The sequence below is a fragment of the Melopsittacus undulatus genome, chromosome 8 (genome assembly GCF_012275295.1).
Source record: "Melopsittacus undulatus isolate bMelUnd1 chromosome 8, bMelUnd1.mat.Z, whole genome shotgun sequence".
NCBI classification, from domain to species: Eukaryota; Metazoa; Chordata; class Aves; order Psittaciformes; family Psittaculidae; genus Melopsittacus; species Melopsittacus undulatus.
Genome location: NC_047534.1, coordinates 6,164,278 through 6,180,341, shown reverse-complemented (window position 1 = coordinate 6,180,341; position 16,064 = coordinate 6,164,278). Strand labels below are relative to the sequence as shown.

Genomic DNA, 16,064 nt, shown 5'->3' with positions numbered 1-16,064 from the left:
GAAGAGGTTTTCTGGTAAACCTCCCTTTGTATAACCTCTAGAGCTGCTAGATCAGGCCTTCATATTTATTACAAATTCTGTAATTTCTCACTGTCCTCGAGGATAAAGTGCTTAAAAGGTGAAATAAAAAATATTCTTTATAGAAAATCTCAATTACTCTATTTGTATTTGAGAGGAAAATACACCACCTTTCTTTTTCTCTGTTTTTTAAGACTGACTTCCTGGCTTTACATCAAGAACACGAGTTGCGCATTCTGAAGCTGGAAGACCTTCTTGAAAAACTCTCAGCTGAATCTAAGGTATTGAAATCAGTTGCAATTGTAAAGTGGATAAAATAGACTAAGATTGGGTTTTTTTCCTTGTTGGCTATCCCAAAGCCTAGTTTGCTTTACTTCAGCTATTGCAGTATTTAATTCTCAAAAATTGTGTTCTTCCTCCCCCTTCTCGGAGGGGGTTTCAGTCCAAAGAGTGAAATTATTCACTTGGCCACTGAGGCAGGTTCTCTTTGAAATAAAATCTTACTCTACAGACACTACACAAACATAAGTGTCATTTTCATTCAGCATTCTTTGTCCTCCTTCTGTCACTTGTGTTTCTTTGTATGTGTTAAAACTAACTTTGGTATTTCTTAGGGCATCCAGAAGAACCTGGAGGTAGCCAAAGCAAGGTACAAGCATTTTTCAGATGCATTTTTCTCTTTCAATCCTTATGCTCATTGATGGTGATATGCATGTTCTCCTTTGGAAGACAACAATCACTTTCTTTGTGTCAGTTAACTAGCCTTAAGAGTTTGTATTGTCGGCAGGAGTACTTCTCTCTTACAGTCAGCTTTAACTGATGCTGAACATTAGCACAAGGCTCACTTCCAGTGGGTGAGCAATTGTACAGGTACATTATTGACTAGAGAAAGCTGTTTAGATAGGAGAGGAGAATAAGTAACTTCTCATCCTCTTCTAAATCCATGAGATCTTTTCCTCAAGTATACAGTAGCTGCTTTTGTTAGGTTTTGTATTTAAATTTTTGAATTACATCAGTTCTAACCTTCATCTTTGTTTTTCATTTGCCAGCTGTCCTACTTTTCACTCAAGTAATACCAGGATAAAACCAGTAGCATTTCATTAAGCAGTTTTCCCATTGGGGAGAGGAAAAGAAACATATTTGCTTAATCTCTCTTTAAATTGGATCTAAATGTAAAATAGCTTAGGAATGATGGCTGATCCCTTCCTCCATTGCATGCACTGAACACTGATCTATATTGGTCCTATGTGACCTGCTACTTAAGGTCACCTTGACACCTGCCTCTAAAGTTATTCTGGTTGAAGTAAGTTTAAGTCATTGCTGCTGGATTTGTCTGCAACTTAAACATTCTTTTCTTTGAGTATATTAATCCTAAGTATGCCTTAAATAACATGCTCAAGGAACTGCAAGCTCACAGTGTTGATCATGGTGAATAACTGAACTTTGTATTAGACGAGTCTGTTTTCACACCTTTTGAATCTGATGGAATTATTCAAACTCATCTTTCCTAATCACTGACTCCTTGTTTTTGTCAGAGAGGATGATGCACAGAGTCAGATTTTGGCCAGAGTTAAAGAGATAGAACTAGAGTTGTCCCAGATAAAATCAGAAGTGTCAACTATGGAAAGTGTGAAGAGGAGTTGTGGGAAAATAGATGCCATTCACGAAAAAGTAAGTTCTGTAACTTCTGTAGCTCTCCCAGTAAAACTTGGTACTGCTTGATTTTGTTCACTCACTCTTGGAAGCTGCTGCAATCAGTAATATGGGGGTAAGATTCATTTTAAAGAACGTTAGCAGTGCTGTGTTTTTTGTTGGGTTTTTTTTTTCCATGACTGCATAACGTAGACAGGAGGTTATGGATTGTTTTCTACAATGGCAGGGTTTTTGCATTGAAGATTTGACACAGCAGCAGTTCTGTGTACAGTATTTTGCTGTTCTTACTGATGTGTTTCCTAACACATGGGAAGGTGGAAGAGAGACTTGCATAAAAGCAAGTTCAGTTTGTTATCTGACAGTTGTTTTAAAAGATCATGCTCAAGTTCTTCACGAACCAGTTACATAGTCTGAGTAGGATATAACCCAGTGAATACAACAGTAGGTATTGACACTGGATTAGCAATTTGGACTGAAATACTGTCTTGTGCTAACACTCAAATATGATCTAGCTGTTGTGTGTGGAATTGATACATCACATAAGGTAGTGATTAAGTGACTTTATGAACTAGTCCTTACAAGTGCACTGCTCCGTTTAAAGTGGCCACAGCGCTGCCTTTGAACTGTTACAGTCAACTTTCTCTAGTCGGAAGTGCTTCTCAGCTGCTGATGTAAACTGCAGGGTTTGCCTGGGCTTTGTTGGTTGTGCCTTGTTCTCCAAACGAATGAAGCATCCAGATCTCCCCTAGGTTCCTTTTCACACCTGACGGGTCTGTTATTCTGGTGTAAGTCAGTGTAGTTAAAATTCATGTGAAAGCTTGAATTATGTTCTGAATGTATATATTGATTTCATATGTGCCTGTTCTATACAGTATTACTTAGTGGCTTATAAAGACATAATTTCTATTACAATTGTTAATGTCTTCTGCTAGGTAGATGCACAGGTTAAAGACTCTATGAAGCTGATGCTTTTTGGTGATAGACAAGAAGACTTCCCTGAACCACTCCTCCAATGGCTTACATCCAATTTTGTGAGTAAAAGTGATCATCAGACTGAGCTGCGGGATCTGGAGTTGCGGATCCTCAAGGATATTAATCTCCAAATGGCTGCTACAAAACAAAAACTAACACCTGAAGTCATAACGAATGCTGTGACCAACGCAGGGATCTCTGGAATCACAGAAGAGGTAAGTTTAGTTCTGAAATGTTGGACTAAAACTGTAAAAAGCCCTTTTGTAGGCATTTTGTGGAGCATGACTATCACTAGGAATGTTATTTTTAAGATATGTCAGGAACATGAACTGAAATAGGGAGAAGTAGAGAAAATGCTTTATCAAGGGTATTCTTACAGCATTGCTTGATGCCTGCTGTGAATGTTTGTGTTTTCAATTTATGTTATCTTGAAAACTGAAGAGTCCCCAGAAGCAACTATACCAAAAAATGCAGGTCTAGGTCATGGGAAGTTGATGAAAAGAATGCAACTTTTGATGTTACTAAAATTTTTCCATTCTCTTTTTCTCTATGTGCACATTTAGCAAGTACAGGTTATTATAAACAATGCACTGAAACTCTACTCTCAAGACAGGACTGGCCTGGTGGATTTTGCCTTGGAATCTGGAGGTAAAGAGTAGAGGAAACACCATTTCTACTATTCATGTTATGTACACTGTTTACTGAAAAATCTTAAAATGTAGACTAAAGGTAGTAGAGCATCCTTGTGTGTAGCCTGATCATCAGTCTGCTGCAATTTATGCCTGTTCTTTACAGGTTTATATAGCTGACTAGGTATGCATGCTTAATTATATATATAAAAGTTATATATATATGTATATATACACTAGGTATTTTTTTCAGCATGTATGCAACTGGAGATAATCAAGAAGCACAGTCAGAAGGGGGGGATGGACACACCACTGAAGTCACTAGGGAAAAAGAGTGTTGTTTTCAGCTCTCCTAAATGAAAAGCCTTTTAACATGTTCATAAAATAACATTTAACTTCATATAATTTATTTGTATCCCCAGAAATTTTTTAGACTCTATGATTTAAAACTGAAAGAGGGTAGATTGCTGTTAGATATTAGGAAGAAATTCTTTATTATGAGGATGGTGAGACCCTGGCACAGGGTGCACAGAGAAGCTGTGGTGGCTCCATGCCTGGCAGTGTTCAAGGCCAGGTTGGAAGAGGCTTGGAGCAGCCTGGTCTGGTGGAAGGTGTCCCTGCCCATGGCAGGGAGTTGGAACTGGATCAGCTTTAAGGTCCTTCCAGCTCCCACCACTCTGTAATTTATTAATATCTTTGATATTTTTTTTTCTGAGGAAAATAACTGGTATATTCGTTAAGCTTGAGGAGCTCCTCTGCCTTGAGGAGAAATGCATAATTATTTCTGCTAACCTGATAAATCTCTTCTTAGGTGGCAGCATTCTGAGTACTCGCTGTTCTGAAACCTACGATGCCAGAGCAGCAGTGGTTAGCCTGTTTGGAATTCCTCTGTGGTATGTCACCCAGTCTCCCAGAGCGGTGATTCAGGTAATAAAAGGCTGAGTAAACAAATTCAGTGATGTTATTCTGTTGTGTTGTTTATAGATGCTGGGTGTTTCTGTTTGTAATATCCAGGGGGACATGGGTACTTTGAGCTATGTTCCCAAGAGTGGGGTTCTTTGGGTAGTTCCTGAGTACTGCTGAAGTCCTGTTCAAGCAAAACTAAGACCCTGACAGGAAGCTTGGGCAGTGCATTGGACTTGTGCAGAGTGTGAGCACTGGGAGGGTTCCTGTTGAGAAGTAATCTCAAGGTGGTCTTAAGCACTGCTGGCAGTTTCAGTGGATAGGCTGTCTTCCTGAAGAGTTCTACCAAATTCATTCTGTTCTGCCACTTACTAAGGCTGTCCCTAATAATTCCAAATTTACTACAACTCTTACTTCAAAAATACCAACACAAAAAGCTTGTGGTTATTTTGCTTTGTTGTTGTGTCCCACCTTGTTCTTTGCCTTCCTCCTGTCTAGCCGGATGTGTATCCAGGAAACTGCTGGGCTTTCAAAGGATCACAGGGGCATCTTGTCATCAGACTTTCAATGAAGATCTATCCAACTGCCTTTACACTGGAACACATACCAAAGACCCTTTCACCAACAGGAACTATCACCAGTGCTCCTAGGAAATTTTCAGTATATGTAAGTGTGCCTCTGAACTCCACATGATGCTTGTGTGCACAAAGAATATTTGTGTTGCTCATCTTGACGGAGGGCAGCTAAGGAGATAACCTGTTTCAGTCACTGCTCTTGAAATGGCCTCTAATCTTTAATGAGCCTGAAATCAGATACAAAAAATGTTACAACTAATTTTATTTTTCCCCGTACTTTCTCCAGTATTAAACACTTTTGGAGGGAGTAGATGGCTTTTAAAATCTTTTAATACCTCAAAGAATGTAGTTCTTTCATACAGTTGAATTGTTCCATCCTTCCCCCTCTCTTCTCTCCCACAGTTCTGGCTCTTCATCTTATCCATGATGTACCTTAAATAGCATATGCATGCATCTGAATCTTTACTTCAGTCCTGTTTATAAACTTGATGCATCTTTTCTCATTCTCGTTTGTCCTGAGCAGTTTCTCTTCTACACTGTGATAGTGGGTTTGCCATGGAGAGGAAGAGGTTTGACAGTGAAAACACAGAAACATAGCACAGCTGTCTGCAGTGCAGCTAATGTAAATGCAGAGCCATGCCTGAACAGGCTCTGAGTTACATGAGAAACATTCTGCTCCTGGTTTGATCGATTTCTGAGTGCTGTCTGTTGAAACTCAGTTATGTAGACATGCTTCTGGTTTTCGTTAGATAGCAAATTGGATGGAAGCAAAAATCTTTATCTTGTTGTTACAGGGTCTAGATGATGAATATCAAGAAAGTGGCACACTTCTAGGAGCTTACGAGTATGATCAGGAAGGGGAACCACTGCAGATGTTTCCAGTGATGGTAAGTCTGGATGACAGGATTCAAAGTGTTGGGAGAAAAAGGCTCCTATTTTCTATGGTAGTGCACAGTGAGTAGTGAAGGAAGGTGGCCTCGTGCTCCATTGGGCACTGTAGAAACTGAGGCAGGAAGTACTCACCTGCCTGCCACAAAACCTGTGGTCTAAATATGTGAGGAGAAGAGGAAAGGTTTGTGCTGTCTGGACACAAATGGTGTGAAGATGCTGAACACAGAAGGTGTTGGCTTCATGCTTGTCCTGACTCCCTTCACAAGTAACTGGTTGTAAGGCAGGGAAGATCCTCTCCAAAGTGGCAGGAAGTTGCCAAGGCATGACCTGGTTCATAATGACAGTGGTAGTTGCAGCAGTCTAGGGAAGCCTCTTGAGGAGTTGCAGTTGTCACCTGCCTGTACCAGGCACCTAACTCTGGTTTGTGTGTTTGCTGTTTCCTTTCCCAGGAGAACGGTCAAAATGCATTCCAAATAGTGGAGCTGAGAGTTCTTTCCAACTGGGGAAATGAAGAGTATACGTGCCTTTACAGATTCCGAGTGCACGGGAATGTTGCCCAGTGATCTACACTACAGCTGGGGTTGGGGCTCTTGTATGTTTTATTCTCTATTTTGTTTTTTTCACTTGAGCTAGAACCAGAACTCATGGTTAAGTTACCATTAAACCCAGGTGTTTTCATGTTATAGGTTATATAAGATTTGAATTCCCCTGTTTAAGTAGAGATTAGGTAGGCGATGTAGGAATATTTTGGATAACACTAACTTATTTTTAAAAAGAAAAATAAGATAGGATTTTGTGCAATGTATTTTTGTAAATGCTTTTCAACATGTCCGTTGTTCTTTGCTGCTTCTAAACTGTGACAAGATGCTATCAAAATGTTTAAATAAAGAGTTTTAATTTTTGCAAGCGCATGTACTCTTTGGACAAGAAATAAAGCTGTTTCCCTGTAGTTTTTGGTCACTGGCTGAACCGAGGCCATCAGCGGTTGTAACACCGAAGGAATGCCCCTGGCTCGTTTCCCAGTACAGTGCGGCCTCTTCCTTCTGCTGCCCCCCATCCCTTTGGAGCTTGTTGAGGCAAGGAGTGGGGTGTCCTCACGGCCTCGCAGCCCCGACTTCTGCCGTGTTTCCTTTGGTGCCCCTGGCGCTGCCCGGCACACACTGAACAGAGTCAAGGGGAGCCCGGCCTGGTCGATGCCGGCCGCTTTGCAGGTGCGGGCAGTTTCCAGCCGCTGGGGTTGCTCTGTCAGTGGCCAGCGCCATTGCCCGTGTCGGAAGCTCAGCGCGTACAGGGGAAGCTGCGCGGCACCCCCGGGCAGGGAGCGCGTTAACGAGGCGCACCGGATGTACCGGATGTGCTCGCTGGGGTAGGGCCCGGCCCGAGCCCTGCCCCTGTCCCTCCCGGCCTTGCGGAGCCTTCTCCCACACTCGGCCCTGCTGCTGCCCGCCATTGGCCGCCGCTTGTGCCCATCTGTGTGTGCTGCTCTCTCATTGGGTCGGGGGCCGGGCCCGTGCCGTGGGGGCTCGGGTGAGCGTGCAGGGCTTGGAGGTTTTGGGGTATGAGCGGTGCTCCTGTCAATGAGGTGATGTTCTGCATAGCTAGGACAGAGGGTGTTCTTGTAGGCAAAAAGATGGAATGGGGCAGTGAAACTTGGTTGGAAAGGCACTGAGGCCAAGGAGTAGTCCTGGACAGTCTTGTCTGTCCTCCATCAAATGTGTGTTAAATGTCAGTGCTGTCCCCAGACATGAAGGTGGTGAAGGAGATCTCATCTGTGGAACTGTAACTGGGACAGGCAGTGCTTACTCGCTTTAAACAACACCGGCCTGTAAAACATTGCTCTGCTCTCTCCTGAGCTGTGTGTTAATCCTGAAATCCTGACTCAGCTTCAGAAGTCGTGAATGCAGAGGTACTTGAGGATGGAGGAGGGGAACAAGTGGGGGAGGAAAGATTACCATAAGCCTGTTTCCTGTAGATCCTTTTTCCCTGCCTGTGATCCAGGGACTGGGTGGGAAACTGTGCTTCCTGCCTGACCAGCACCACTGAACAAGTCTCATTCCTGGACCCGTGCTGTTACTGTACAGGCTGCCGGGTTGAACTGTTCTCCAGAGCTGGATGCAGCATTGCAGGTGGGGGTCTCACAAGAGCAGAGTACAGGGAGAGAATCCTTCCCCTCTACCTGATGCTCACGCTGCTGGGGATGCAGTCCAGCACTCAGGGGCTTTGGGCTGCAAGTGTACACTTCCGGCTCGTGCTGCAGCAGGAGAAGGAATGCATCCAGGGGCTTTGCTGTTCTACAGCCATAACCAGGTAAGTCATAACGAGCTTTGTATGTGTGGTGTGGGGCAGACAGTGGTGTTATTCCAAGACTGTGAGGGGTGAGTGGTGAGTTCTCAGTGGTAGATGTTTGGGGTGATTGCTTTGTAAACTTTTAGTTTATCTCTTTGTTAGCTTTTCTTCACAAAGAAGGATTATGCCAAACTGGAACATAAAGCAGAAGTTTGTGAACATCCAAACATTAATCGTAACCACGTTTGGTTTCCTTTCCTGGAGGCTCAGCTTTTGGCTGTGAAGGAGTTGTGTCAGTATTGCTGGCAGATAGATGCAGGATTGATTGGACGTATGAGAAGTGGCTCAAGTTCTTAGTCTCTCTTATTAAGGTGGCTTTTGGAGGCTCTTAAGGGAGCTTAAAGACACAGTAGCACTGGAACTTAAATGTTGTGTCTTACAGATGCATTAGAGGCAGCAGCTCATCCTATTTCTATTAATAGTAAATATTTGTGAACATTATTGTTTCCAGAAAACCTGGCTAAATTGTTCAGCTTAATGGATCCAAATTCTCCCGAAAGGGTGGCTTTTGTGTCCAGAGCACTAAAATGGTCTAGTGGGGGATCAGGAAAACTTGGACACCCAAAACTGCACCAGTTACTAGCAATTACCCTGTGGAAAGGTAAGAAAAATCAACTGGCTGTTCTGTGTTTGGTTTTGAAAATACGGAAAGTGTGATATTCTAAGAGATTGACTTTGGAAATAACCAAAGGAAGCTGAGATGGGAATGACTGATTGAGTTCTGCTGTTACCTGATTTTAGCAATCACATCAGCACAATGTCAGAGGCATTCGATCGGCTACTGCATTGCCAGTTAAAAACTTGGTTTATTGATGGAATGTGGTGTTGAAGCAGTCAAGGTCAGCTCCAGGGGAAACCAAACAGAGGTTTCCCTAGCTGGTGATTTCAAGATCTTTCTGTTGGGATTAATCAATTGAAACAGATCAACCTTAACCGTAGTTTTGAATTTCTGTAGGCATCTATCCCACAAATCTGTTTTGCTGCTGTTTAAAGCAAGTGTTGTCTGATGTTACCAACATCCCTCATCTTGATATTCACCTCATTCCCACTTACATTACCAGGGAATCATTGCTTTCTGGTCCCTGTTTCTTATGTTCTCAAATGAGCTGTTACTTGTTAAAGTGTGGCAGCAGTTGTTAGGTATTCTCCTTAAAGCTCTAATACCTTTCAAAGGCTCCAGGGAAAGTTTTACCAGTGTTGGTTGGGTGGTTTTAGAATTGGATGGCACTCTGGAAAATGTGCCTAATTATAACCTTGGGAGTCACTTTGCAGTTGTCTCTTCTGCTGGGACATGTATTCAGTGTGGGGTTTGTGACAGGAATAAAGTAACCCATAGAAAGTATTACAGATTTATGTGAAATGAAGGGGAGTGAAGCACAGAATCAGACTCAACAACTCAAGGAGAGTTATGAGGCAGGTATGTTTATTACGGGCCTGGGTGCAAGGGGGATGGCTCCTCCTAACTTGCACACCCAGAGGTTAAGCAAGCAGATACTTATTACACACAAACATGCATATTCATTAGGTTCCCGAGAGAGAGCAGCAGGGCTATTACAATTAGTTTAGGAACTCATTATCATAAGTCTCCTTTTTGGCGCTTGCACATTGCCCTCTGATAGTCGTGGGCATGGGTCTTCAAGATGAAGTAAGCAGCCTTCCTCACAGTGTACTTTTCACCTTTGGCACAGTTGGATGCCCCAGTAATCACAAAACCAGCAGAAACCAGCCAGATCTGTAACTTCCCGATAGCTGACAAAGATTTAGAACCATATGGCCTTCGTACAAAATTTATTGCAAGGAACACAGGGTGGGCAGACAAGGAGTATCCTAAACTAGGAGATGTTTGGGATGTCTCCAAGCTAACTGATAATTAGAAGGATGGTAAGAAATAATTCACTCATGTTAGTAAGACTACTAAACTCTTTTATCACACCACAGATCTACAACACAAACATTGTTCTCTGTCTTAGACCTAAGCTAAATTAAAAGTATCTTAACCCTATGTTTTCCAGGCAGTTGCTTTTCTTATATCAGGAGTCCCTTGCTGCCTAGCGGATGGTGTTCAAAGGTAGTGGAGTAAAATTATTTAACTCTTAAAACCTATCTCAGGTTTCTTCTGTGTTAGGCTTTGGTGCACAGAACAGCCCATGCTTTGTTTTCAAAGCAAAAGTCATTGCAAAGAGATCTCTGAAAGCCTGGCTACATGGGGCTTTTAGTTTTCAAGCTTAGTTTTTGGGGTGCTGCATGATTCAGTTCCTATGGAAGCAATGTAGGACAGTGGTGATATGAGCTCGGCTCATATTACAGTAATGTTCTCAAGAACTTGGAAGTTGCAGAAAACAGCATCATAAAGTTGTGCTCAGTAATACACTGAGCTTCATGCAGTACTGAGAAGGCATCTCCAGCCCCAGCAGCAATACTGCTGAAATGCTGAGCACTCCTTATTTCTGGTAACAGTAGCTGCTTTACTTCAGTACTTGCAAACAAAGGCTGAACAGTGCAAGGGCTCTTACATTGGCTTTGTGTACTTCTAAGTCGTTGCATTACTTGATTTTCACCTTTTACAGTATGATTTGAAACAGTCAACATGGACTTTTCACATCTACACACGTATACTCCTCCCCAGTGTCTGCCAGAGAACACTGGCTATACATATGCACTCAGGTGAGACTTCTTTCCTTCTTGTAGACAAACTGCATGTTCATGAATTGAAATGGGGAGGAGTATAGAAAATGCTTTATCAAGGGTATTCTTATAGCATCGCTTGTTGCCTGCTCTGAATGTTTGTGTTTTCAATTTTTGTTACCTTGAAAATTGAGGAATTCCTCAGAAACTAGTGTACCAAAGACACACAGCTCAGGGTGTTGGGAAGGTGTGGGAAAGAATGCAACTTTTGATGTTATTAAAATCTTTTCTTTCTCCTGTCTGTACATCTGTAGCAAGTACAGACTATTGTAAATATGGCACTGAAGCTCTACTTTGAAGCCAGGACTGCCTGGTGGATTTTGCCTTGGAATCTGGAGGTGAAGAGTAGAGGAAACCACATTTCTAGAATTCATGTTATGTACAGTGTTTGCTGAAAAATCTTATGATGAAGGCTGAAGGTTAGTAGAGCATCCTTGTGGGTTGCTGATCATCAGTCTACTGCAGTCTATGCCTGTTGTTTACAGATTATATATCACCCTGGGTATGCATGTGTAGTTATTTCTGCTAAGCTGATAAATCTCTTTTTGGGTGGCAGCATTCTGAGCACACTGTTCTGATACCTATGATGCCCAAAAAGCAGTGGTTACCCTCTTTGGAATTCCTCTGTGGCACATCACTCGGTCTCCCAGAGCAGTGATTCAGGTAATAAAAGGCTGAGTAAACAAATACAGCAATGTTACTCTGTTGTGTTGTCTGGTTTACAGATGCTGGATGTTTCTGTTTGTAATATCCCAGGGGACATGGGTACTTGGAGCTGTGTTCCCAAGAGTGGGGTTCTTCGGGTAGTTCCTGAGCACTGCTGCAGTCCTATTCCAGCAAAACTAAGACCCTAACAGGAAGCTTGGGCAGTGCATTGGACTTGTGCAGAGTGTGAGCACTGAGAGGGTTCCTGTTGAGAAGTAAGCTCAAGGTGGTCTTAAGCACAACTGGTAGTTCCAGTGGATAGGCTGATTTCCTGAAGAGTTCTACCAAATTCATTCTGTTCTGCCACTTACTAAGGCTGTCCCTAATAATCCCATGTTCATTACAACTCTTACTACAAAAAAAAACTAAAAGAAAATACCATTACAAAACACTTGTGGTTATTTTGCTTTGTTGTTGTGTCCCACCTTGTTCTCTTTGCCTTCCTTCTGTGTAGCCGGATGTGTATCCAGGAAACTGCTGGGCTTTCAAAGGATCACAGGGGCATCTTGTCATCAGACTCTCAATGAAGATCTATCCAACTGCATTTACACTGGGACACATACCAAAGACCCTTTCACCAACAGGAACTATCACCGGTGCTCCTAGGAAATTTTCAGTATATGTAAGTGTGCCTCTGAACTCCACGTGATGTTTGTGTGCATAATGAATATTTGTGTTGCTTAATTTGGGAAATAACGACTTGAGGGTGCTCAGCTAAGGAGATAAAACTGTTTCAGTCACTACTCTTGAAATGGCTTCTAATTTTTAATGAGCTTTGAAATTAGGAATAAGAAATGGTACAGTTCTTGGATGAGTTCTTTCTTTTCTCTTGCTTTTTCCAGTAGTAAAGACTTTTGGAGGGAGATGATGGATCTTAATTTGGTGTAATTCTAGCACCTGGTGTTATTCTTCAGTTGCTTTGGATTTTGAGTCTGGAAACAGATCCTGGATCTGGTTTTTCAAGAATCCACAGTGCAGTTTGCACTCTAGCTGCTGCAGCACTGAAGAAATCTAATGCTGCAAGAAACCATGGCCTTCATGACAGCTCTTCTGGAAACATCCTTCAGAGAGCAGCCTTCTATGTAAGCAGTTTTTATCATGATGACTTAATTTATTTTTTGGAGTCCTGAAACTAACTTTTGGAACACATTCTTGCAGGTTACCTACTCTGTTGTTCTCAAGTGTTTACTGCTCTTCTCAAGAAATACGTTGGGTATGTGACTTGCACTGAAGTCTTGGTAAAAGTATAGATGCTTGAAGGGAAAGCTTTTCTTCCACACCTGATGAGACTTACTTAGCTGCCAAGCAGCTCTGCTCACCAAACTGAATGTTTCCCAGTGCTGAGGGGTTCTAGAACCTTGTATGCTGTAGCCAACCAACTCTGATCAATTACCTTACAATGTTGCCCAGTGCTGAAGGGTTTTAGAACCTGGCGTCCTGCTGCCAACCTGTGGAGACAGTGTTCTCACAGGAGAAAGAGTATTTGGTACATGAGCTCTGAATAACTCTGAAAGATATAGCAAGGCCGTGAGAGGCCCGAGGAAGCTTAAGCAAGCAAGATAAGAAGATGCTGGAATTCACTGAGTTATGAGAACTGTGGACTGTTGTCAAGCTTTCGAGGTCAAGTTCTCACACCTGTGCTTAACCAGTTATATGCTAGTCACTAAGGGTCTTCAAGACAAGTATCCAATCATGATATGCCAAATTGCTGTAGATGTGTGTAAGCAATAGTGTATAAGGAGTTAATGCTTTGCAATAAATGGCTTTTTGTCTGATCATACTGATCTCTGACTGAGTCCATTCCGCAGCACCAACCAGCTCTAATCAGTTACCTGAGTGATTGTTTCACAGTGCTGAAGGGTTCTGACTCCTCACATACTGCTGCCTACCAGCACTGCTCAATTTCCTAACTGAAAGATTCCCAGTGCTGAGCAGCTGTAGCACCTGGTGCTATTCTTCAGTTGCTTTGCATTTAGAAACTGGAAACAGATCCTGTATCTGATTCAGTGAGAACGCCACGGTGTAGTTTACACTTAGATGCTGCAGCACTTAAAAAACATAATAGGGTTAGGGTTATTGTAGAGCGTCCTGACAGACCGAGATAAAACTAGCAGCAATTCATTAAGCAGTTTCCCCATCGGGAAGAGGAAAAGAAACACGTATTTGCTAAATCACCCTGTAAATTAGCTCTAAAAGTAAAAAGGTTTTGAAAGGACAGCTGGTCCCTTCTTCCATAGCATGCACTGAACACTGATCTATATTGGTCCTATGTGACCTGCTACTTAAGGTCACCTTGACACCTGCCTCTGAAGTTATTCTGGTTGAGGTAAGTTTAAGTCATCACTGCTGGATTTGTCTGCAACTTAAACATTCTTTTGAGTATATTAATCCTAAGTATGCCTTAAATAACATGCTCAAGGAACTGCAAGCTCACAGTGTTGATCATGGTGAATAACTGAACTTTGTATTAGACGAGTCTGTTTTCACACCTTTTGAATTTGATGGAATGATTCAAACTCATCTTTCCTAATCACTGACTCCTTGTTTTTGTCAGAGAGGATGATGCGCAGTCAGATTTTGGCCAGAGTTAAAGAGATAGAACTAGAGTTGTCCCAGATAAAATCAGAAGTGTCAAGTATGGAAAGCGTAAAGAGGAATTGTGGGAAAATAGATGCCATTCATGAAAAAGTAAGTTCTGTAACTTCTGTAGCTGTCCCAGTAAGACTTGGTACTGCTTGATTTTGTTGACTGTTGGAAGGTGCTGCAGGCAGTAACATGGGGGTAAGATTCACTTTAACAATGGCAGCAATATTGTGAAGTTTTCCATGACTGCATAACATAGACAGGAGGTTATGGATTGTTTTCTACAATGGCAGGGTTTTTGCATTGAAGATTTGACACAGCAGCAGTTCTGTGTACAGTACTTTGCTGTTCTTACTGATGTGTTTTGCTAACACATGGGAAGGTGGAAGAGAGACTTGCATAAAAGCAAGTTCAGTTTGTTATCTGACAGTTGTTTTAAAAGATCATACTCAAGTTCTTTACGAACCTGTTACATGGTCTGAGTAGGATGTAGCCAACAAAATGCAGGAGTAGATACTGACATGGGATTAGCAATTTAGGTTAAAATACCATTTTGTGGTAATGATCAGCTGCTGATGTAAACTGCAGGGTTTGCCTGGGCTGTGTTAGTTGTGCCTTGTTCTCCAAATGGATGAAGCATCCAGATCTCCTCCCATAGGTTCCTCTGCACACCTGACGGGTCTGTTATTCTTGTGTCAGTGTAGTTAAAACTCATGTGAAATTTTCACTAATGTATAGTTCTGCATGTATGTATTGATTTCACATGTGTCTGTTCTATGCAATATTATTTAATGGCTTATTATGATTGTTAATGGCTCCTGCTAGACTGTACCTTAAAACTTTTTTTTTTTTCTTAAATGGATTTTAACTAGCATCACAGTTGCACAGGCATGATTTTAGAGCAAACACCACAGGCTACATCAGAGGATAGTTGTGGTATCTGAGAGCTTTTTGTCTAGCTCCTTCAAATGCTTAAACAGCATATGCATCTGAATCTTTACTTCAGTCCTGTTTATAAACTTGATGCATCTTTTCTCATTCTCGTTTGTCCTGAGCAGTTTCTCTTCTACACTGTGATAGTGGGTTTGCCATGGAGAGGAAGAGGTTTGACAGTGAAAACACAGAAACATAGCACAGCTATCTGCAGTGCAGCGAATGTAAATGCAGAGCCATGCCTGAACAGGCTCTGAGTTACATGAGAAACATTCTGATCCTGGTTTGATCGATTTCTGAGTGCTGTCTGTTGAAACTCAGTTATGTAGACATGCTTCTGGTTTTGGTTAGATATCAAATTGGATGGAAGCAAAAATCTTTATCTTGTTGTTACAGGGTCTGGATGATGAATATCAAGAAAGTGGCACACTTCTAGGAGCTTATGAGTATGATCAGGAAGGGGAACCACTGCAGATGTTTCCAGTGATGGTAAGTCTGGATGACAGGATTTAAAGTGTTGGGAGAAAAAGGCTCCTATTTTCTATGATAGTGCACAGTGAGTAGTGAAGGAAGGTGGCCTCGTGCTCTGTTGGGCACTGTAGAAACTGAGGCAGGAAGTACCCACCTGCCTGCCTCAAAACCTCTGGTCTAAATATGTGAGAGGAGAAGAGGCAAGGTTTGTGCTGTCTGGACACAAATGGTGTGAAGATGCTGAACACAGAAGGTGTCGGCTTCATGCTTGTCCTGACTCCCTTCACAAGTAACTGGTTGTAAGGCTGGGAAGGTCCTCTCCAAAGTGGCAGGAAGTTGCCAAGGCATGACCTGGTTTGTAATGACAGTGGTAGTTGCAGCAGTCTAAGCAAGCCACTTGAGGAGTTGCAGTTGTCACCTGCCTGTACCAGGCACCTAACTCTGGTTTGTGTGTTTGCTGTTTCCTTTCCCAGGAGAACGGTCAAAATGCATTCCAAATAGTGGAGCTGAGAGTTCTTTCCAACTGGGGAAATGAAGAGTATACGTGCCTTTACAGATTCCGAGTGCACGGGAATGTTGCCCAGTGATCTCCTGCACTACATCTCTTTTCATGTTAAAGGCTACACACTGAAGATCAGAATTCTCTTGTTTATTAGAAATTAGGTAGCGAACATAGCAATATTTAGAATAAAACAAAAAA

General features: G+C 42.2%; 1 protein-coding gene across 9 annotated transcripts in view; it reads left to right on the top strand.

Annotated features, from left to right (window-relative positions):
- SUN1 (Sad1 and UNC84 domain containing 1) overlaps nt 1-16,020 on the top strand; it is a 38,418-nt gene extending 22,398 nt beyond the window's left edge. For 8 of the 9 annotated variants that reach the window (XM_034065099.1, XM_034065098.1, XM_034065093.1 and 5 more), the window contains 9 exons: nt 213-299; nt 633-667; nt 1,554-1,689; nt 2,604-2,858; nt 3,207-3,291; nt 4,084-4,199; nt 4,674-4,841; nt 5,545-5,637; nt 6,091-6,547. In XM_034065099.1, coding sequence (XP_033920990.1) covers nt 213-299; nt 633-667; nt 1,554-1,689; nt 2,604-2,858; nt 3,207-3,291; nt 4,084-4,199; nt 4,674-4,841; nt 5,545-5,637; nt 6,091-6,204 — 1,089 coding nt within the window. In that variant the 3' untranslated portion in view covers nt 6,205-6,547. Of the gene's footprint in view, nt 1-212; nt 300-632; nt 668-1,553; nt 1,690-2,603; nt 2,859-3,206; nt 3,292-4,083; nt 4,200-4,673; nt 4,842-5,544; nt 5,638-6,090; nt 6,548-15,289; nt 15,383-15,837 lie in introns of those variants that run through there. The other variant, XM_034065097.1, reaches the window with a different exon arrangement.
- Nucleotides 16,021-16,064: the final 44 nt, after the last annotated feature.